General features: G+C 40.6%; 1 protein-coding gene across 1 annotated transcript in view; it reads right to left on the bottom strand.

Annotated features, from left to right (window-relative positions):
- The window catches only part of grin2aa (glutamate receptor, ionotropic, N-methyl D-aspartate 2A, a), a 351,755-nt gene that overhangs the window by 58,290 nt on the left and 268,484 nt on the right, over window positions 1-24,981 (bottom strand). Inside the window, 4 exon segments of the mRNA XM_039774586.1 lie at window positions 1,483-1,712; window positions 13,524-13,649; window positions 24,027-24,180; window positions 24,268-24,436. Coding sequence (XP_039630520.1) covers window positions 1,483-1,712; window positions 13,524-13,649; window positions 24,027-24,180; window positions 24,268-24,436 — 679 coding nt within the window.

Genomic DNA, 24,981 nt, shown 5'->3' with positions numbered 1-24,981 from the left:
GCACATGGCCATGCAATCTCCATTGGCAAATATTGGCATAATGATGAGCTCAGTGAGACAAGTCAGTTTGTGAAATTTCTGCTCTGCTAGACTTGACTTGTTCAGCTGTAAGTACTAACATTGTGAAGTGGGAGCAACAAAAGCTCAGCCACAAAGTGGAAGATCACTCATAGAGAGTGGAAGACCTAGTGCTGGAGTACATGATGCGTGAAACTTTCTTATCCTCTGTTGCATCACCCACAACCGAGTTCCAAACTTCTTCTGGGAACAACATCAGCACAGGAACTGCCCATCAGGAGCTTAATGGCCGAGGAATTGCACACAAGATTAAGATCATTATGTGGAATGACAAGCATTGGCTGGCGTGGAGTAAAGAACACCGCCATTGGACTCTGGAGCAGTGAAAATATGTTCTCTGGAGTAATGAATCACACTTCACTATATGGAAGTCTGACAGACAAATCTGGGTTTGGCAGACTGCATGGCACCTATTGTAAAAATTTCTAAAGGAGGCATAATGATCTTGAACTTTTTTTTCAGGGTTTGGGCTAAGGCCCCTTGTTTCCAATGAAGGGTACTGTTAATGTTACAGCATATAACAGCATTTTGGACAACTGTGCACTTCCAACTTGGTGGTAATAATTTGAGGAAGGCCCTTTTTGTTTCAGCATGACACTGCACCCATGGACAAAACCAGGTCCATAAAGATATGGTTTGATGAGTATGATGTGAAGAAACTCAAGCAGCCTGCACACAGGCCTGACCTCAACCCAATGGAACACCTTTGGGATGAATTGGAACTGTGCTTGTGAGTCAGGTCTTCTCAATTAACATCAGTACTTGACCTCACAGATGGTCTTTGGCTGAAAGGGCCCAAGTTCCCACATGCAGAGTCCAAGCTCTTGTAGAAAGACTTCCCAGAAGAAGGAAGGCTATTATATGTGTTATATTATATATTTAGTGGGGTTTTGGAATTGGATATCCAAAAGGTTCATATAGGTGCAATGGTCAGGTGTCCATACACTTTTAGCCACATTGTGTATATTGGCATCCTACATGGAGCTGGTTCTTGTCTTGTCCCCATTGCTGCTGTTCTAGGCTTCAGCTGTCCATGACTGTATTAAGTTTGTTTTGTGGATAGATACATAACTGAGGCTTTTTAAGTCGGGCATCTCATGTTAGTGTGAAGAGATAATGATTCTGTTGTTTCAGGTGTATCTCAAAGAGTCATTTGTGGAATGATTTTTCCTTCTCACTTCAATGTGGCCATTTCATTCTGTTTGTAAGTTCTCCAGAGTTTCCCCTGTGGTGTTTCTGCCTTCCACCCATTACTAATTGTATTGGCCTTCCCTGGGCATGAGTGAGTGTCTACCACTGGTGGTCCAGCAATGGAGAAATCTTACATCTGTTACTCTTTTCAGTTATCCAGTATAAATAAGGCCCCTACAGTATAGAAATGAATGGATTTCCAAATGAACTTACCTTTTTGTCACTGAGTCCAGTCACTTGATCGACAAATTCTTCCTGAATCATGAAAGCTGCCAGATTGGCAGTGTAACTGGCTAGGAAGATCACAGCAAAAAAAGCCCACACAGAAACCATTATTTTGCTGGTTGTCCCTTTGGGGTTCTGTACTGGAACAGAGTTGTTGAAGACCAGGCCCCAAAGTAACCATACAGCTTTTCCAATGGTGAATGATGGTCCATGGGGATCTAAAAAATGAAGAAAGTCAAATTGGGAAAAATACATCTCTGAATTGAACTTTGGCAAGAAAGTGATGAGACAGACAGCTTACTAAGAAGGCTTTTGATTACTTTTTGGCAATAGAAATCTCCTCCATGGCATGCCAATTACGGGTATACAGCTCGCAGCAGGATATTTAGTCTCCTAGTGAAAGAAGGTAGGCAAATGTGTTTGTGAGATGTACTACAAATCACAGATCTGCCCAGCCGCCAAACAATACACAACTAATTGGCTGTAAGCTGATGCTGACAGCCGCAATCCTGAATCTCGCCGCTAATTTGCTTGTGTTGACACCCCTGCTAAAGACCTGATAGCGTTTAGCAGACTGAATATTTTACCATCTATTTACTTTACTATCATATTATTGTATTTTACACTTCGTGTCCTTCTGTTTTTGTTTTGTTTCATTTTCTTTCTCAAACAAAATGTTAATTTTGAGAATCACATTCTCTAATTATGCGCTTTGCTTGCCTGTCCTAATTAAGTGCTGGATTAAAAACTCCTAATATGCTGTTTAATGAGCTCTTACTCAGAGAGCCCAGCCGTTAGAATTACAACAGACGCCCACTTCCAAACCTTGGAGCTTTGAGTTTTCAGTTATGGACCTCATGAGTGGTCCTTAGCTGTGAAGCCAAAAAAAAAAATATAGAACGAAAGTTTAGTCTAATTAAAGCTTATATTAAGGAAACTTGGAAAGAAAGAATGCTTCCCACTGCCATATATAACAGTACCTCAATAAGACACTCCAGTCAGAAGACCAGCAGCTCGGTATGACCACTGCATTTGAAATCACTTGAAGAGATTCATGAATCAATACCATGACTCTCAGGCCCACAAAAATACAACATCACTGGAAGGTTAATTTAATCAGGCAAAAATCGGTAAAAAAATGCAATGATGTTTGGCATTTAATAGTTGGAAAGGGCAATCTTAACATGGATCATATCATGTCCAACTGCAAGTCAGCGGCTTTGTGGTTAGAGTCCTGCTAGTGTACTTTTTACTTTGATTTTATTTATGTTTTGAATACAAAAATATATGCAGAAGAGTAATTACCATACATCAAAAATTAATTGTTTATCACTATAAAATTTTATTACAATAAAAAATATACTTTACTTTTGTATATTTCTTTATAGTAAGATATACTGTACATTTATCTGATATTATTTTACACTCCAGAAGCATAATAAACTCTTTTGATTACCTTTAAATTTTTAAATGCCATATTTTGCATTCTGATTGCATTATCAGTGTCCCTCAATGTATCAGAACAATTATTTAGCTGAGAATTTAAAATGATCACTTAATTTCATGAATACATTATTAGTGTTTTAGAAAGTTCTCTGCTCCTAGTACTACTATTCTACTCATGAATTCTATATATAGAGCATGTACATACTGTGCAGGAGGGATCAAAACGTATTCTACAGTGCTAATTAGATACTGTGTGCTAAAGTATGAGAAAGCATCATTTTAGTGTGTGTGGTTTTTAGTATAAGATTCTTGTTTCAATGCCAAGTGAGTGTAAATGCTGAAAATCACAAACCTTTACAGGTAAATAGTGTGCTGTGATAAACTATGACTGTTGCTGTTACTTGCTGAAGAATCTTCTAAGTCATTATATTTTCTAACTTTAGAAATATGGTTTTCATTATCAATATTGATTTGTGAATTTTTAAGAGTGGTGAGGGGAGTTGGAGTTGGGCTGACATGCCAGCCCCTGGCTCTCGCTCCTCGAGGCTTGATAATGACCCTTCAACTGTTTCTGTTACCTATTGAAACATTGCTACAGCTTTTACTTCCTCTATAGTCAAGTTCAATTGTGTCCACCACAGTCCGTGAGTGACTGAAGCAGGGGCTAATATGAGAACCTCACTAAACCAACCAATCAGTATAGCAACAGCTTGTATGTACAAATGGAGGGACTTAATCAATGTGAGCTTATAACATGCATTTACTGAGAATTCCTCATTCATCAAGGAGCAATTGCAAGCCTCCATACCATACCTGTTATTAATGACTTTATAAATTCCGATGCTGACTTTATATATTCAGGTTTTGACTTTATATATTCCGACGCTAACTATATATATTCAAGTTTTGACTTTATATATTCCAGCGCTTACTTTATATATTCATCCATCCATCCATTTTCTAACCCGCTGAATCCTGATACAGGGTCACGGGGTCTGTTGGAGCCAATCCCAGCCAACACAGGGCACAAGGCAGGAACCAATCCTGGGCAGGGTGCCAACCCACCGCACTTTATATATTCAAGTTTTGACTTTATATATTCCAGCGCTTACTTTATATATACCGACGCTGACTTTATATATTCAAGTTTTGACTTTATATATTCCGACAGTGACTTTATATAATCAAGTTTTGACTTTATTCAGAAATGACTTTATATATTCAAGTTTTGAATTTATATATTCGGGTTTTGACTTTATATATTCAGAAAATCAATGTATTTGCCTGTTTGGCACCCCATAATATACTGTGTACAGTATATATATATATATATAGTAAAGGCTAGACTTGGCACAGACAGGTTTTTATATCACGGGTTAAGAGCACGTAAGAGGTTTTATGTTTCTTTTTCCTTGTGGGAAAAGCCTTCCTCATCCCCACAAGTCAAACACAGTTCTCAAAACACAAGCACACCTCTACACACTACTCTTCTTCTTCTCTTTCTCCTTTTCCTTTCTCCTCCAGGCAAGCTTTGTCTCCCTCCTCCTGACACTGGTTCTCAGAGTAACAACTGCTGGCTCCTTTTATAACACCCCCGGAAGTGCTCCAGATGCTCGTTGACCTACTTCCGGCAGCACTTCTGGGTGTGGCGGAAAAACCACCCAATAGGGCTCAGTAGCTGTTATAGCACCCACTGGAAGCACCCCAGATCCCAAAAGCGCTGTAACCAACTTAAACTCCCATAAAGCTCTACAGGTGTTTGAAACACCGCTGCAACCCAGGAGGGCTGCCATCTGTCAGTCTGGGAAAGGTAACACTCTGAATAGGATGGCACCCAAGATCCTTCCAGCGTAGGGGCGTCCTGGACATCCGCCACAATATATATATATATATACGATTTATATACAGGTAGTCCCCAGGTTATGGATATCCGACCTATGACTTACGAACAAGGCTGCAGCTGTAAAGCATGCGCTTCATTAACTGCCTGGGGACGCTGCAAGCAGTGGCTGGAGGGGTGATTTCACGCAGTGTAGTGTTCCTCTGGCTCCTGGCAGAAAGCGAGCAGTGACTTGTGGTCCATATTCACTGGGGCCAGAGCTATCAGTTGCGTGCAAGATGGAGGCTTAATGGGCGGTTCGCTGTCCGCCCACTATGCCGCCACAGCTACTGCTCCTGACTGGACGCAGGCTGGATGGAGTGGTGGGGGCATTTCACTGCCAGCCCACTACACACGGCTCCCCATTCATTTTCGGAAGGCGGCTGGTAATGCTGCAAGTAGTGACCCGTTGTTGCTGAACGGAGGCCATTGAGGGTGAACGGAGTGGCGGGGGTAGCATTGTAGTGTGCTTCGGGTGGCTGCCTGTTGAATGGGGTGGTGGTGTGCGATTCACTACACGCCTTTGGCCGCACCGCCTTCGCTCGGTGGGCGGACTCTGCAGGCTGCATACTGTAGTGGAGGTGACTGCGTGGTGGGTGGGTGGTGAACCCCCTCGCTACTCCCATTCATTCTCAATAGCAAGCCTGCTTGTTCTGCTACGTACACAGCAGGAAGTTGTCTCTTGTCAGTACACCAGACATGCTGACAAGGGATTCCTGCCTGCTGTGATAGCTGTATAGTGCTGTGTAGAAGAGCTCCTCTTAACCTTTTTGTCTTCACCCTTCAAGAATGTCTCTGAAACACAAATCTGATGCAAGTTCTGATGATACAGTAAAGAAGAGAAAACCATCACCATAGAAAATAAAGTAGAAATAATAAAAGGTCAGAGAGAGGTGAAACTCCACCATTCATTGGCAGAGCACTTGGTTACAGTTGGTCAACAATAGCATTTATTAAAATAATGTACCTGTTCACACTTACATACAAATTCAACTTAAGAACAAACCTACAGTCCCTATCTTGTACGTAACCGGGTCTGCCTGTATATATATATATATATATATATATATATATATTGTCACGCACGCGCGAGTAGGAGACCGCATGGACGGATTCGAAAGCATCTGGGAAAACATTCGCTGGCAGGGAATGGCGGGTATTAACTTTCTCCCTCTGCTTCCTTGTAGGAAAAAAGACCTCCCTCCTCCGTAGCCGGGTTTGACCGCAGTGCGGTACTTCCGCCCTTCCTCCGCCATCTTGCCCTGACGTCATCCTTCCCATCCTCCCTCACGGACCTTCCCAGCATTCCTCAACTTCCGGCTCCTCCCCAATAAAATGGCGCGATGCCAGGACTCGGCGTCTATGAACTTCTATAGTTTATGATTTTGACCTGTGATATTTTTGTTGTAGAATATACGGGGCCGGAAAAACCCCAACACTTTATACTGTCTCTGCTCATCCTTTACAATATATATATATATATATATATATATATATATATTTACATATATCGTGTCACACAAGTGTGCTTGAGAGACACTAAAGGGTTTGTATTATCGTAAATCCTCCCTAATGCTTCTCCTCCTCCTCTCTCCTTTACAACAGTCCCCTGACCAGGCCTCTTCTGATCTGTCTACCTTTTAAGGGGTTTCACCTCTATCATGAGCCTCTCTATATTTTCTGACTCACGTCTTAAAAGTGTCTCTTTCTATTTTGCGATTTTTAAAAAGGGCGGCATGGTAGCGCATCAGTAGCGCTGCTGCCTCGCAGTTAGGAGACTTGGGTTCGCTTCCCAGGTCCTCCCTGCGTGGAGTTTGCATGTTCTCCCCGTGTCTGCGTGAGTTTCCTCTCACAGTCCAAAGACATGCAGGTTTGATGCATTGGCGTTTCTAAATAGTCCCTAGTGTGTGCTTGGTGTATGTGTGTGTGTGTGTCCTGCGGTGGGCTGGCGCCCTGCCTGGGGTTTGTTTCCTGCCTTGCACCCTAAGTTGCCGGGGATTGGCTCCAGTAGACCCCCGTGACCCTGTAGTCAGGATATAGCGGGTTGGATAATGGATGGATGGATTTTTAAAATATTTTTTCCATCTAATACATGGGGTCAAGCAGGAATAGAAGTGGAAAGGGAACTACAGCCTTGCCATTTCACGCTGTTTCTATTCCTGCTTGCCATTGACTTTATCATGAGAAGGGCAATGATGGCAATGCATTTGGGTGGATATGAAGCCAAGCCTGCATAGTATGACTACACTCCTTGAATACAAAGTGGGGGAGGTTGGTCTGCTGTTACCACCAAAAATGAAGACCATAAAAATCAAATGAAGATTGGAATTGGCTATGACCATTGCCCTTTAGACAGTTCATCAGGTACAGGAATTTGCCTACCTTGGGAGCATTTTGTCAACCACCGAGGATGCTGAAAATGTTCAGTACCAAATTATTAAGGAAATATCCATCTTTCCAATAGCTACGTCACATCTGGTCAGCACCATCTATCACCACAGCTATGAAAATTCAGCTATTTATGCCACTGAGACATGGGCCATCAAAAGAAAGATTGCCCAGAGGCTCAAAATCTTCCATCAGCGATATGTATGTTATATCTTGGGCATCTCCTGCTGAGATTAGATTACTAATGAGCAAGAGCTCCAATTTAATGACCTACCACAGTTGGGAACCGTCTTTCAGTCTAGCTGATTTTGTGTGTTGAGCTTCTGCACAACGAATACCAAAGATTGCACTGCTGTGCCGAAAGGGAAGTGTCATCAAGGTTGCCCATCCAGTACTTGACGTGCAAGGTTGCAAGAATATCTTAACATCACCAAACCTCAGCTGGATTGAGGTTGAAAATGCTGCGATGGACAGGACTTGGTGGAAAATGCTCAGTAGAAAAATGCATCACATAATGCTGGAAGAACTAGGTCTAAGTCTAAGTATACTGTATAATATAATATAACAGCATAAAGCATGCAGCACTTTGGCATGGGAATTGCAACAAAAGGCACCATAAAATCCAGTACCATTAAGGAAGCCCTTGCTGTCTCAGATTTATGTGATGAATTTTTTTACTAACGTGTGAATTACTGACCTCTGAATGGGAGGCAAAAAACATAAAACAAAAAAAGTAAAGTAATTCTCACAGTCGGTGCAGACTGTTTGACATAACTGTGCGGTATTGTAACAAAATTAAAAAGGAGCTCTTTCAACTTTCAGTGAGATGTGGCTTCAGAGGATGACTGCCAAAAGGTACTTTTTCCTTTAGCAATTGCTTTCATCGATTTAATGCTGAGCTCCCTGGAATCTCCGGTGTTTCGTGTACAACAGTGATAGTAGGAAGTGAACATTACATCCCCTTCTGCACTGTTTGGGTTTAAGAACAATGAAGTCTTTACCTTTGACTGACTATTGTAAACCATCTTTTTGCCTAAGGGTCCAATTAATATTATAGTGCACTTTTACTTTAATGCCAGAAAATCATAATGATAGAATTCTGAAAATCAACTATAATTTGTTCATACTAAATTGCCTAATGGCTAATCTGTTAGACTTTAGTTCACAAGGTTGCTAGTCTCAGCCACAGACTCATTGTGTGACCTGGAGCAAGTCATTCAATCTGTATGTGCTCTAGTTGTAAATAATAGAGAGATGTAATGAATTATATATCACCTAGGATGATTTTCACTTCAGAAAGACAAACAATATATAACATAAAGTTCATCCTCCCTTTATTAAATCTGGATTGAGAGGACTTGAGATTTATAGACCAGTATGAAGAAAAATGGTCTTGGAATTAAACTCTGGACCCAGGAACCGTGAGACAGCATTGCTAATCTCTGTGCCACCTTGCAACCCATAAAATAAAATTTGTTAAATGATGAATAATATCAGTCAGTCAGTCAGTCATTGTCCAACCTGCTATATCCCAACACAGGGTCACAGGGGTCTGCTGGAGTCAATCCCAGCCAACACAGGGCGTAAGGCAGGAACATCACAGGCATGGTGCCAGCCCACCACAGGGCACACACCAAGCACAATTTAGGATCGCAAATGCACCTGACCTGCATGTCTTTGGACTGTGGGAGGAAACCCACACAGACACGGGGAGAACATGCAAACTCCACGCATGTTTAATTATATAACCTTTTAATTTTCAGCCAAATTCGGATCTGAATGATGCTGGAAGGCACAATAAGATTGTTCATGTTAACTCCCGCTTCACATTCATGCATACTGTATGGCATTTCAGCAGGAAAGGACTCAGCTACTTTGAAAATTTGCACTAGAGGTTAGCAAATAACAATACTAAGTGAGCGTCCTTATACTCTCTAGGTCTTGTTGGCAATAATGGATACAATGAGGCTATTAGAAATAAACTGGATACATTAGGATTAAAAGTCAAGACGGAGGTAAAACGTTTAGGGGTAATTGTTGACTGTAATCTGAATTTTAAATCACATATTAATCAGATCACTAGGACAGCATTTTTTCACTTAAGAAACATAGCAAAAGTTAGACCTCTTATATCACAAAAAGATGCTGAGAAATTAGTTCACGCGTTTGTTTTCAGTCGACTAGATTACTGTAACGCACTCCTCTCAGGACTACCCAAAAAGACATCAATCATTTGCAACGAGTGCAGAATGCAGCTGCTAGAATCCTAACTAGGAAAAGAAAATCCAAACACATTTCTCCAGTTTTGATGTCACTACACTGGTTACCTGTGTCATTCAGAATTGACTTTAAAATACTGCTTATGGTTTATAAAGCCTTAAATAATCTCGCCCATCTTATATATCGAATGTCTGACACCTTATATTCCAAATCGTAACCTTAGATCCTCAAATGAGTGTCTCCTTAGAATTCTAAGAACAAAACTTAAAAGAAGTGGTGAGGCGGGCCCTTCTGCTGCTATGCACCTAAAATCTGGAATAGCCTGCCAATAGGAATTCACCAGGCTGATACAGTAGAGCACTTTAAAACACTGCTGAAAACACATTACTTTAACATGGCCTTCTCATAACTTCACTTTAACTTAATCCTGATACTCTGTATGTTCAATTCATCATAATAACTATTCATGGTGGCTCTAAAATCCGTACTGACCCCTACTCTCTTTTCTGTTTCTTTTTCCGGTTTCTTTGTGGTGGTGGCCTGCGCCACTACCACCTACTCAAAGCATCATGATGCTCCAACAATGATGGACTAAAAGCCAGAAGTCTACGTGACCATCATCATCAAGTCCTTCCGTGAGAACCCTAAATCCAAAGAGGACTGTTTCATTTATGTTAGGTAGAATGCCCAGAGGGGACTGGGCAGTCTAATGGTCTGGAATCCCTACAGATTTTATTTTTTTCTCCAGCCGTCTGGAGTTTTTTTTGTTTTTTCTGTCCACCCTGGCCATCGGACCTTACTCTTATTCTATGTTAATTAATGTTGACTTATTTTATTTTTCTAACTGTGTCTTTTATTTTTCTATTCTTCATTATGTAAAGCACTTTGAGCTACATTTTCTGTATGAAAATATGCTATATAAATAAATGTTGTTGTTGTTGTTTTCCTTCATTCCAGCTGTCAACATTTGATAGCTTATAGAAGCTTACATTGATCAATTATAGAAGTTGTTTGTCAGGGCCTATTGATTTGGCATTTGGACAGTGCTATTCTTACTTCTTGTTAACAGTTAAAGTTTCTACCGCAAATTAAAAACAAAAGTAGAGTTTTTTTGTACATTTACACTATATGCCCTTTTTCTAGTATATTATTGTTTTTCCTTTATAGAGGGTTTTTTGTTTTACCAGAGAATATTTTAGAAGACTTCATATAAAGTCAGTAATGAAGTCAGTAGACGGATTGGGAGAGTATGTTGGGTCATGAGGTCACTGGAAAGGGGTGTGTGGCACACCTGATATCTAAGCAAAAGGACGAAAGTCCAAGTCTTTAGAGTCCTGGTGTTTCCTGTCTTGCTATATGGTTGCGAGACATGGACGCTATCCAGTGCCCTGAGACTAAGACTGGACTCCTTTGGAAATTCCTTGGTTACCGTTGGTTTGACTTTGTGTCATGAGGCACAATTTCTGCATTGTGAGGGAACGTCAGTTACGGCAGTACGGTCATGTGGCGTGTTTCCCTGAGGGTGATCCAGCTCGTAAGATCCTCATTGTTGGTGACCCGAGTGGCTGGACCAGGCCAAGGAGTCGCCCACATAACACTTGGCTACGGCAGACAGAGGGTCATTTCCAGAGGGTGGAACTGGACCGCGTGTCTGCCTGGGGGGGTTGCCAACCTGGATCCTGAGTTGTTTTGTCGTGTAGTGGGTGCGGCAACGCACTGTACCAGTACATGCTCCCCAACTTGACTTGACTTCATATAAAATAAAGTGTGTCACCACACAGCCTCTTGACTTCTATTATTTATTTAAAATTTCTCCATGCCAACATACAAAGCAAGTTGTAATATATGCAAGAATTATCAAAAGGTGCAAGCATCTAAAGCAACAGGGAACAAAATCAAGTAACGCAGTGGTTCTCAACCTGTGGGGCGCGAAGATGTGAAAAAAGAAAACAAGAATCAAAAAAATGAAAAAAACATTTTGTTGAAACCAAAAAAATTAACTTAAACTACATTCTAATACTAGAACAATAAATATAGAGTTAGATAAATGTCGATAAAAGTAGGTATAATAAAATATGCATCTACATTTCAAAAAAATGTTAGGGGGGGGGCGCAATTAAAACTATTATGAAAATTTGGGTTGCAAATACTTAAAGGTTGAGAAACGCTGAAGTAACGAGCAACAAATACTCCAGCCACCAGCACACTCAGTTCAAAATTATACATAGAATGTATATCACCTCCCAGAAGTACCATTTTTCAATGACCCACTTTGTCATCTTTGCTCTTTAAACACTCCTGGCACTTCTTTGCACATGTTCTGACAAAGTCTCCGAGTTGCTTCTCTTTGGTCCGTTCATGTTCCCTGGTCTCGTCAGGCTCTCCTTCTCTCTCCTTCTTTGTTGCTGGCCTCTTGCTGCAGATCATCTGACAGTGGCACTTTGTCACATTGGAAGGCATCATTCTTTAACTTGGTCCTGTCGAAACTTTCTGCTTTGCAGATTAACACCTCATCCATTTCTAACGTTCAGAAGTGGCTTAGTACTGTTCAGTTGACCAGGAGCTGGGTGGGGGCACCCTATGATAACCCTTCCTTGCCCTAAGGATAGGTGGATTTTGAGCGTATTTTTGGTGTTTGCTTTTCTCTCTTTCTCTCTCTCTCTGTTTGTTATTAAGGTAAAAACGTTGCTCTAATGTTCTGATATGTATCAATTAGATATATGTTTAATACAGATTTGACTGCAAAAAAAAAGCGTGCAAGAGGGATTACTGCTGCAATTTTATAATTATAGCTACAACTAGACCAAGACAAAAATCAGTATCCTAACCCAGGGGTCCTCAATCCCAGTCCTGGAGAGCCGCAGTGGCTGCAGGTTTTTGTTCTGACCTGGTTGCTTAATTAGAAAGCAATTCTTGCCAATAAAGCACTAACAAGCTATGAAATTAAATTAACTCTGCTATGTCAGGTCATTCTCATATCCTAGATTTTCTTTCCCTTTCTATCATGCAAATGATTTGAAGGCTAAAATGGACGAGTAATTCTCAGTCCTTCACTTTTTTCTCTTCATTTTTCTTCCAAGTAATTAATTAAACCTAATAGTGCAGATAAATACACACAGGTGTAAATGTAAATAGGCTAAATGGAGAAATGCTGCTCTCTCTTGTCATTTGCATGATATTGATAATAAGGAGCAATTAAAATAGCTGTTTAAGACAAAATTAAGCAATAAGGGCTCAAAATCACTAAAGTAAAGCAGAAGTGTTACTTTAGCAATAAGTGCTTTTTATTAAGCAACTGGGTTGGAGCAAAAACCTGCAGCCACTGCGGCTCTCCAGGACCGTGATTGAGGACCCCTGTCCTAACCTAAACAACAGCAGCTATCCTGCAGACCAGAAACTAAGTGGTGTGCGTTTTTAAAAGACACCAGAACAGAAGTAAGCTGGGTGCTGTTCAAATAGACAAAGAAAGATCATTCCACAACTTTTGAGCAAGAACAGAGAAGCCTTGTCCAGTCTCGGCACATCTGGCAAGAGGAAGGACGACAATCAGGAGACAAGCAGAAGCAGAATGGAGACCTCTTGAAGAGACATAAGAAGAAAGACTGGTGTCTTCGGACTTCTAGATATAGTCTGCATGTTCTCCGCATGTTCTTTTAGATTTTATTTTGGGAGACCATCTCCTATGGTTCAAATATATGCGGTCAGGTTAATTAGTGACTCTAAGTACCAGAGGCAATGTATCAGAGATTTGTACCATTTATTTCTCGGGTATCTCTGTAGAAAAACATGTGTGCTGCACATAAAGCTTATGGTTTTTAGCAAACTGTGCACTATTACAAATAGAAAAACAAAAACACACATGGCAAGCTGATGAGACGGATCTTAATCACCTCCTGCTGAATGTGCAAGTCTAATAAAATACTGCGAATCAGCAGCTCATGGGTACAAAAAAAGGGAAAACAGAATTATGGCGCTGCCTATACTATATAGAAATCATCAGGGCATATGTGACATTAAGGTAAAAAATTGATTTGACAGAATCTTCCTTCTAAGAAGCTGCTATCACTCTTTAGCTAAATGTTATCTCTTCATTTACCTTTTCCTTGTGCTAGATTTCTGTTGAATCCCAGGGGGCTGAGGTATTCAAAGATGAAAACGGCCATGGCGGTCACAATGAGGAGCATCACGAACATCATCACCCACACAGATGCGCTGAAGGGCTCTGCAGAGAAAGTAAAAGAGATCATTCAGGTTTTGTGTGTCCAGTTAATTTACATCCAGAAGACCAACCTTGACAGCTGAGCACTCATCTGAATATTGGATTTCAAGAGTTGCAATCTGTGCTTCTATTAAGGAGTCTCCCAGATTATTGAGTCCAAGAATTACCCATTTATCCAAAACAGATTTACCAGATCTGCTATATGGACTATCTGGGTTGTGGAGTCTAAGATCACAAATTAGTGTGTTTTCCACACTTGCTTTCACTTACTGCAACTATTTGGTTTTTTGCTCGATAATGCAAAGTTAGGTTGGATTGGGCTGTATGGGGGTGGGTTGAGTCCAATGTTTTTTTTCAGTTTTAACACTACAATTACCAGAGCCTAGAAAAAAAACTCATAAATCTGGCCCACCTTAAATCCCTTCGCACTTCTCCGTCAGTGTATTTTGTCTTGTAAATGTGTCAATCCGCAGCCTCTGTGCAAATTAATCACTCCTGCAGGTGAACTATGATACTTAGCATGATGAGAAAAGTCGCAAAATCAACCGGAATGTTCAAGCAAATTATTGAAAAAACCCAATCTAAATCAGTTAAGTAGTTCCCTTGTGAAAAGCGGACAGACATACAGACATACAGATAGATGTTGGATTTTGTATATATAGAGATGTAAAACTAGGCAGTTGCCATGGATGGCAACGTTTTCAGGGAGTGGAATTTTGTCGACAGTAATAGGCATAAGCCGATGGTGTCAGGTTATCTTTGATGCCCAGCCCCTGATTTTCCCCGCCATGCCAACCCCATCCTGTTACCCACCCATGCTCTTCAATCTGACATAGTATGAGTTGCTTGAAACTCCATGGGATACCCTCACTCTTAGATCCAATATCTATGTATGATTTGCATGAACCACCAAGAGGAACCTCCACCTTTTTTTGATTTGACATCATTGATCAACTTGTGAGAATCTACAAGAGACAAACACCAACCCATCCTGCTCCTTCATCTGCAGTAATATGGATATCAAATGTGTCCAGGGTTTGGGTGCAACATTTTCCCTTTTGCCCAGGGTGGCTAAAAAGCTACAGCTTGTACTGCCTGTGTTTTTTTGAGTACCACAACAGAATGGAAAAAAAGTGAAAAAATGGTTGAGATTGTGGCTAAACTCCCCTTAATTTTTAAAGCATTTATACAGCACTGGCATTTACACAGGATGCATGTTATTGACAGTCAGAAAAAAAGATGAAGTTGGATTATTTTGAAAATGTGAAACTGTGCTGGAAAGTCATTACACATTTGTATAATCTGGCATGCTCTGTGATTTCTGTTTGAGAAATGTAAACTTCGTCATCAAGTTTGCCTTCACCTCTGACTGGATGTCGTGTAGTGTGACATTGGGTTAAGGTGTATAAATATGATGAAGTTGAAATTCTAACCCCAATAGTACAGATGATAAATGGAGTCTCTAACTAACCAGTAGCCATACCACCTGCACTTCAGAATAGATAATCTACCCGAAGTTAAGCATGTACAGTATAGGCCTGGCCAGTACTTGCATGGGAGACCATCTAGAAAATGCATTGGTAGGCAATGGAAGAGGTGTAGGTGAGACCATCAATGGGTGCTTGCCCAGTGGTCTCTGTGTGGATCCCAATGCAGTGATGGGGACAATGTGCTGTAAAAATTGACACAGTCCTGAGTATGTGACATGAAACTGAGTTCCTGACACTCTGTGGTCATAAAAGATCCCAGGGCATGTATCAAAAAGAGTAGAAGGTTCACTCATGTGCTGGCTGAATTGTTCACCATGGCCTTGTCCATTCTGTGCCCCTAATCACCCCCTGCCTTTATTAACTAATTATCTCTCCCCTTTCACCGCCTAATAGATAGTGTGTGATCAGTGTACTACCATAAGAATGGCTGATGTTGTATCATCCAGATGAATGCTACACATTCATGGTACTCGAAATGGTTCCCCACTCTCTATGTAAAGTGCTTTGAGAGCAGGTTAGAAAAGCGCTATATAAATGTAATTAATTAATTACCTCCAGTCACCCCCTAGCACCACCACCTCTAAACCCTACTAATGCTCTCCTTCTTCCTGTGCCCTTTTTCCTGCAATGAGTGTGTCCAAGTGGCTGGCAGGTCAAATTGTGCTGCTCCAGATCAAAGCTAGATCTAGCACTGCCAATGGACCCTCCTTTCAAGTGCATGATTAAATATAGCTTGTGCCAAATAGATAAATAGGCACAGCAAGTGAAGGTTCTGGAAGCAGCATGCCACATCATCCAGTGGGTTGATTCAGACTGCACTCTCAATGGGCCAGCCAGTACCAGAGCATTATTTTGTTGACCTGACATCAAAGCTGATCAGTATCCCTCTTTCCATTTTAGATTATGATTAAATTAACAAAAAAGATTACTTGTAACAAGAAAATTCCTGTAGATGTAACATATTATTACATTGAGAATACTGCTTAATAAAGTCCACATAATCATGAGGAGGTGTGCTCCAAGGCAGCTAACGATATGCCAGTGTGTGCTTACAGAACAAACCACCAGATGGTGATGAAAGTATAGGGTGGTCCAGATCTAATTATGCGATTTTAATTACACTATAACTTAGTTTATTATATAGAAAATCACCCGAAAAATCCCAGACCATCGAGAAGTGTGCAAACTGACGACATGAAGAATCGTCTTCGCACCAAACTGGAATCGTCCCCGCATAAATCAAAGTCATCCAGATGATCTGGATCTGCATAATTAGATTTGGAGCACCCTGTACTGGGACATGGTGAAAACATAGTAAAACATGACATGACATGACATAACAAATGACATTCATTCTTAAACCTGCCTTTATCAATTTAGGGTCATAGGGACCAAAGTCTGTCCTGGCATCATTACACCTTGTGTGGATTTCAGTTCATCATAGGGCTCATTTACACACACTCCGTGTAACAGTGAACATGAGAACTGAATATGAGCTGCTTGAATCACTACATTGGTATTGTTTACCACAAGAGTAGCTTTAATTCTGAGTAAATTGGACAGTGGTGGTACTGAGTCTGATGGTTAAATGATGAGCAAACTGCAGATTCCAACATAATTTAGCTGCTCTTTTAAAAATAGCTTTGTGTTAAGTTGATCTAGCTTTTCCCACAGATGAGACTGCAAAATCAATTACATCTTCACAGTTATGGAAAAATAAGGGCGGCTGAGATAGTTAGACATCTCAGGTACTTGAGCTCCTTAATTGTATGGATAAGGTAATTTTTTTCAAGTACGGTTAGAACACTCAGAGGTACTCATAAGAGGCATGTGTCAAAACAACATGAGGAATCTGACTGAAAAACTGTAAGTAGCTTCTTTTTCTATAAAAGACCTCCATCTGTTTGCTTTAGAAAGCATTACATATGGTGTAGTGTTGTTGCATGACACCGCATCAGCTAACCATGAAAGTACAGTCAAGATGGAACGTCTGCCAATATTGTATACTCATTTAACTGTACAGTACTTCCATAAATTAGTTTCCAGATCACCAAACTCTCCATTTATCCTCCAGTTTTTCCTTTCATACATTCAGCCATCCATGCTTCATTTAAACATATCTGTCCTTTCATCAGCCAACCATTGAATCCATCCTTTCAAGCATTCATTACTATGACAATGAACCTGTCCATCTACAAATTTATCCATAGATCTTTCCATCCACCCACCTATTCATCCATCCATCCATCCCTTTACCAATCTATCTATCCACAAATCCATTCATACTTCAAATTATCTATCTAACTTGTACCCAAAAGTCCATTTGCCATCCACTCGCATCCTTCCTCAAATTCACTTATCCACTCTTCCACATTTTTTTCTAGTAGTCCATAAATTTATCCTTCACTCCTTCTATATACCTGCCATACAACAATCCATCCAAAAATGATTCACCAGTATACACTTTCTTATCTGTCATCCTATCCACACATATATTCATTTATTTCCATTTCCCATGTAATTCATCTATCTGCCTACCCATTTATCTCCTATCCATCCATCAATCTATTTTTTCATTTATCTGTCCCTCTGCTCATCCCTCTACATTCCAATTCATCTGACCAGACATCCACCTACCCACACACCTAAATATACATATAAAAATCATTTTACCTATCCTCCCACTCATTGTCATATTCATCAAAAAGTTCAGCTATCCATTTATCTTTCTACCCATCTACTCAATATTCATTTCTCCTTGCTGATCTCTCCACACACCCATCCTTCATCTGATGTACCACTATGTTCTCTCATGTGTTCATTCATTTATTCATTCATTCTTTCATCTGACTGCTCCATAATTCTAACCATCAGACAAAACAAACACTAGTCCACAAATCCAAATGCACATCCATTTACTCATTCCTTCTTCTCTCTACCGCACATAAAGCCATCCATTCATCCTCCTGTTCCTGTGCTAAGTCAACCATTCATCCGTCCATATGCCTGTCATAAAGCTCTCCATCCACTAGTCTATTTATCCATGCATCTCTCTGTTTATTAAAAAAAAAAATCAATTCACCTTTCTACCATCCATCTGTCCATCCACTCATTTTCATTATCCCCCTAAATTATGAGTTGTCCATTGCTGAGGTTCAGCCATGCAAAGCTATATGCATTGAGTATTTCACTTTTGAAAGATGATCTTAGCTATCTTCTCCTCCTCAACCCACCCCCATTACTTTTAAATAAATCCAGATCTAATCATAAATGAAAGCGACTTCCTAAATACAACATATCATGACGTGAGAGCGTAGAACATCACAGAGGAAGGACAAAGTGTCAGATTTTGTATCAAGTATGTAACAAGAGACAAAGAAGGTTAAACATTTTGTGTTGATTCGAATTATACTCGTAAAATGAAAGCAAAAAAAGCTAATGCAGACTCTAACAAAAGGATGGTATTAGAAAAAGTGAAAAAAGATAAAAATATGAAGGTTCAGGAAGTAAATGTTGAGTTTTCTAAATTACTCTATTTGAGATCACAAACCTCAACAAGGAAATTGCCTGCTAAATGTTAAAAGACAGGGATGACCAACATTTTTGTTCTGGATGTCCTATTCCAAAAGAAGACAAAATCCATCCATCCATCCATTGTCTAACCCGCTGAATCCGAATACAGGGTCACGGGAGCCAATCCCAGCCAACACAGGGCACAAGGCAGGAACCAATCCTGGGCAGGGTGCCAACCCACCGCAGGACAGACACAAACACACCCGGGCCAATTTAGAATCGCCAAACCACCTAACCTGCATGTCTTTGGATTGTGGGAGGAAACCGAGCGCCGAGGAAACCCACGCAGACACGGGAGAACATGCAAACTCCAAGAGGGAGGACCCGGGAAGCAAACCCGGGTCTCCTAACTGCGAGGCAGCAGCGCTACCACTGCGCCACCGTGCCGCCCAGACAAAATCTTAATTCTCTATTTTTTTTTTAATTTGATTTAATGAGCAGGACTATTAGTGCTAAGAGGTAATATCAAAATCCTCTGTGGGATATGGGAATAATTTAATTAAGGGATTCATTAAGAAGATTATTTAAAAAAGATTAAATACATTAAAGATATTAATGAAAGTGTAGTTACAACAAATGTACAAAACACATATTTTAAGTTGTTAGGTGCAGAACAGTGTTGTAAGAATCGGCACTGATCCCTGAAACTGGATCCATATCCTTTCCTGGTCACCATCAGTGTGGAGTCTATGTGTTGTTCTGACTATACAGTGACTCCATATGAGTGAAATGTAGGTAGGAGCTTAGGTTTCCCATCTAGCACTGGTAGGACTTCCAGTTGGATTAAGTGGAATATTAGAATGGATGGCATAAGGAGAGGGAAAAATAACAGACACGATACTGAAATATTTCTAGATCCCACTTAATGCAGTTCAGGGTCTGTGGAGGACAAGAGCCTATCACTACAACAAGGCACGAGCCAGCCATGGGCAGGGTGCCAGTCCATCACAGTCAACACTCACTCACACTTGCATACTCGCACAGAGCCAATTTATACTTGCTTATTAAATTAACACATGCATCTTGTGGGAGAACAAACGCAGAGACATTGCAAGAGTGTACAGAATCAAAACATTGCCCTGGCCCAAGATTCAAACCCAAGAGCTGGGGTACTCACGTCACTCAAATGGTGAAACAGCAGGCCTTATTTGGGAGGTATTTTTTGTTTATCCCATTGCCTAACGTATATGGAAGAGAATGTTTGGGTTAGTTTTGTTCTGTTAATCAGTCACAGTAAGAATGGTTATTTTTTATTGTCTTGCAAAACAAAGTACATTCATCACAGTGTTTCAGACTAGGAACAGCTTTGCCAAAATCCCAAGAGATGACGGAGATTGGCTGCACTGGATATAGATTATAAACTTGAAGAAGTGTTATGGAAGATAGTGATTATACCAGCAAACACGAGTGGAGTGAGTGGAGTGGTAATGTTGGCATCTGCAAGAATGTCAGATCTTACTTCACAACATGGCCAAAGTAGTGTGATGTCTTCAAAGACAGACATGGAATCAGTTCTGCACAGAGGAAGTGCACCAGAAGGCAACATGTCTTCCACTAGAGTGGTTGGCTTTGATCTACTGCAGGCTAAAATGCGCTTCAAAATCAAAGTTAAAAAAATATAGGATGAAATGCTCCAAAAAGCACTCAAAATGCCCCACATGGGAGGGGATTACCATGAACTCCTAACATGAAGAGAGCAACAAAGAAACTTAGTATATAAAAAGGATTTAATGGAGGAATTGGAAAAAACAACAACAAAATAGTTCAAAGGGGTAAGAAATAAGCAAAAAAGGTTGTGCCTACCAGGCAATCCAAGGCAAACACTTTCCCCAAGTAACAGCAGCAAAAATTAGTAAAGGAGCTTAGATTTGAATCAAAGAAAACACAATATTCATACATCCCACCAAAATCCACCAAAGCCCATTCAAAATGAACTGCCCAGGACTTCAATTCCCAGCCTGGGGGGCGGTCCATTAAGCTGTGACGGACAGGTAACTGTGCCTCTTGAGGACCCGCCCACAAACTTAAGGAAACCATAAAACACACATACAATAAAATGAACAGATCTGCTATATAATAAAACACTAAGGTCAGTGTGTGTGTCCTGTCCCCCAGAGTAGTCTGAGTGGTCAGTGTGGCTCTGGTGACGCGATTGAAAGAAGCGTGAGTCTGAGACACATGAGGAGAAGAAAAGACTTAAGAGGCATGCTGAGAGAGTTCCCTTTGAAGATGGCAAGCAAGGCACCTCAAAAATAATGACAAAATCTGAGAATCAGGCTTCATGGCAGGGGTCTCCAGCTCACTATGGTCCTGGAGTGTTACTGTGGCACCAGGTTTTCATTCTAACCCTTTTCTTAATTAGTAACCAGTATTTGTGCCTTCATTTTAATTGACTTGCTACTTAAGGCTCAGACCCCTTAATTATTTCTTTTTTCCTTAATTAGCAGCCAAACAAAAATGAGATACATTTTCCATCATACAATAACTAAAAATAAAGAAAGATAAAAGTCTCAGTAATTGCTGATCTGTTCAGGTACATAAAATATTTTGACGGTGTTCTTTGAAAAGAGAAAATTAAAAGTTCTGGAAATGTCTGCTGTGACAGAATGAGACCACCAACCAGCCATAGAATTAAATTATGGGTTAAATTAAATTAACAACAAGAATCAACTTCTAATGGAAAAATTGGTTGGTGTGAAACTGGCTGGAGTTTGAGGCCCTGACTTAGCTGGTCATATGTTGGCTCACTGACTACACATTTTAGTTTTGTCTGGGTGTCGTTTAAGGAAAAAATGAGGACTGAATCCTAATAATCATGTCAATTAAAATGAAGGGGAAATTAGTTAATTAGCAGAAAAAAACTGGCTAATAATTAAAAAAAGGGATAGAATGAAAACCTGCTGTCACAATAGCACTCCAGGACCGGAGCTGGTGACCCCTGCTTTACAGGAATGCGCTTGAGAGAGGGAGTGCCTGTCAAGAGAGTTTCAGACACACAAGGACACCAAAGGCACTGAAGGTACACAATGGCCAAGAGATAGAAATTTATTCTATTATCTGTCATCGACACATAGCATGGCTAATAACACATAACTAAATAAACAATAAATGAACTGAAAAATAGTATAAAATAGCAATGGAAAACATTTCCATCATGGAAGTGCTTTAAATATGAGTAAGGGGAGGAACCCTGGCTTGACCATGACAGGACCGAGTGCTTCATGATGGTTGTTTTAGAATCACTTCCTGCAAACCCCAACAGAAAGGACATTAATTAGACTGAATGGAGGCAGGGATGCAGCTTGATTGTTTTCAGTTTTCCCAATTAAACCAAGTGCTAAACTGAAACGTTTTCTGTCGTCTCACAAGGCCTCATTTCACTGCTCACTTATAATAAATATTAAGTTGAATGAACTTTAAAAGTTGAATATTCCAGTCAAAATGTAGTTAATGTCAGTAGTTTACAACTGTAGAAACTTACAACTAAGAACACCCCCAATAAATAAGTAGACTGACCTGACAGATGCTGTAGGTGAATAAGGGCTGAGCAGAGTGCGAACAGAAACAGTTAGCACCAGTAACTTTGATGGATAGCGTGTTTGAATTAGTTGAATTAACAGGGCTAAAAATTCTGAGTCTCGACAGCAGTCTGACTTTAATAAAATTAACTGGTACAAATAAAGAACAGTTGTGGGCTGTCACTGTTTTTCTTTGATGTTTTTCTTATTTTAAGTAAAACAGTAGGGTAGGCCATACAATGCTCATGCTGTGATATAGATTGGGTAGTATGGGACAGTTTTGTGTGAGTATACAGCAGGCATGTTTATGTTTTAAAATCAGGTAAGTAAATAGTGAGCTAACATCTCTGTGCAGTTTTAACATAATTAGATACAAAGACTATCATCTTGAGGACCCTTAGAGTCATGCTGGTGACCATACTTTGAGAACCACTTCTTCTTTCAGCTGCTCTCGTTAGGGGTCGCCACAGCTGATCATCTTCTTCCATATCTTTCTGTCCTCTACATCTTGCTGTGTCACACCCATCACACTGCATGTCCTCTTCACCACATCCATAAACCTTTGCTTAGGCTTTCCTCTTTTCCTCTTCCCTGGCAGAGCTATCCTTAGCATCCTTCTCCCAATATACTCAGCATCTCTCCTCTGCACATGTCCAAACCAGCGCAATGTCGCCTCTCTGACTTTGTCTCCCAACCATCCAACCTGAGCTGACCTTCTAATGTCCTCATCTCTAATCCTGTCCATCCTTGTCACACCTAATGCAAATCTTAGCATCTTTAACTCTGCCACCTCCAGCTCTGTCTCCTGCTTTCTGGTCAGTGCCACCGTCTCCAGCCCATATAACATAGCTGGTCTCAATACCATTCTGTAGACCTTCCCTTTCACTCTTGCTGATATCTGTCTGTCACAAATCACTCCTGACACTCTTCTCCACTCCACCCTGCCTGCACTCTCTTTTTCACCTTTCTTCCACAATCCCCATTGCTCTGTACTGTTGATCCCAAGTATTTAAACTCATCCACCTTTGCCAACTCTACTCCTTACATCCTCACCATTCCACTGACCTCCCTCTCATTCACACACATGTATTCTGTCTTCTTCCTACTGACCTTCATTCCTCTCCCCTCTAGAGCATATCTCCACCTCTTCAGGGTCTCCTCAACCTGCTCCCTACTATCGCTACAGATCACAATGTCATCAGCAAACATCACAGTCCACGGGGACTCCTGTCTAATGTCATCTGTCAACCTGTCCATCACCATTGCAAATTAGAAAGGGCTCAGAGCCAATCCCTGATGTTCTGTCATTCCTACCGCAGACCACATCACGGTCACATTTCCCTTGTACATATCCTGTACCACTCTTACATACTTCTCTGCCACTCTTGACTTCCTCATACAATACTACAACTCCTCTCGAGGCACCCTGTCATATGCTTTCTGCAGGTCCACAAAGAAGCAATGCAACTCCTTCTGGCCTTCTCTATCCTTCTCCATCAACACCCTCAGAGCAAACATCGCATCTGTGGTGCTCTTTCTTGGCATGAAACCATACTGCTGCTCACTAATCATCATCATCATCACACTCATCATCATGAGAACCACTAAGTTACTGTTTAGTCTAGTTTAGCGTCATGGGGTTGGGGCCTATCGCAGAATCACTGAGTCCATAACAAAATCCTACTATGGATGGGAACAAGTACTGGATAAGGGAAGTTAGATCCCTACACAACTTTTAGCTGATGACCATAACGCTGTCCTTAGGACTCTTCTTTTGATAAATGTCTAAATGAAAGTACCTAAGAAAGCTGATGGAGATACTGTTCCATTACTTCTTGAAACCATGACACTTATCCCCGTCTCAACAAAGGGAACAGAGAAATCGATGACCTCAGAACGTTCTTCATTAATTGTTAAGGAGCCGACAGCCATAACTGCTCTTTTGTACACCACCTGGAAAGACAAAGAACTGAGCGTGAGCTATCAAAGAACCAGAAGTGCACTAAAACAAACTATCAGCTGCAAATTTTATAAACTTACCTCTCCCACCATTCCATTCCATACATTGTTGATCTTTTTCCCATGCTTCCCATTGGTTACCAGGTAAAGATCATAAGTGAACTTCACAGCTTTAGCAATCTTCTTGAGGATGTCGATGCAGAATCCCTTGCAGCATTTCTTAATGTAGGTCCCTTCTCCTGTTGTGTTACTGTGTACAAGAAAATTACAACTTCATTAAAGAGGAACTTTATTGCAGCAATTGTGGCAATCTTTTAAAAGAAAGTACAAGACATGATAGGAAAGGAATTTTACTTTCTGTTTTACTTGGTAATGTATAATGCGTTATACCAAAAGAAAAGATCATATTAGTTTTATGATTCATAAATGTAGATATGTGTAAGCAATTTCTATATGACAGTACATGCTAGTCGCCAGGGCGTTAAGGCCGTTTCTTTATTGCTTGAGTTTTGTGCACTTCATCATTGTTCTTATTTTATCCACACCAAAGTTTCCTCCAGAAATAGTCCAAAATCAACGGATATAAAATGTTAAGGTGTTTACATTCAAATATTGCAGCTACTGTATATAAAACAACATAGTCAATAAATACATAAATATGTTTCTGTTATAGTTGTAATGGGAGGTGACACTGGATTCATTTCCAGACACCACTGTACTCACCAGCAGGGCATACTGGGAACTATAGTCCTGCTGGGTCTGGTGGGTGCTGCCTGTGAGGAGGTGCAGAGCATG

This window comes from Polypterus senegalus, chromosome 13, assembly GCF_016835505.1.
Source record: "Polypterus senegalus isolate Bchr_013 chromosome 13, ASM1683550v1, whole genome shotgun sequence".
NCBI classification, from domain to species: domain Eukaryota; kingdom Metazoa; phylum Chordata; class Cladistia; order Polypteriformes; family Polypteridae; genus Polypterus; species Polypterus senegalus.
This window is presented reverse-complemented; position numbering and strand designations above follow the sequence as displayed.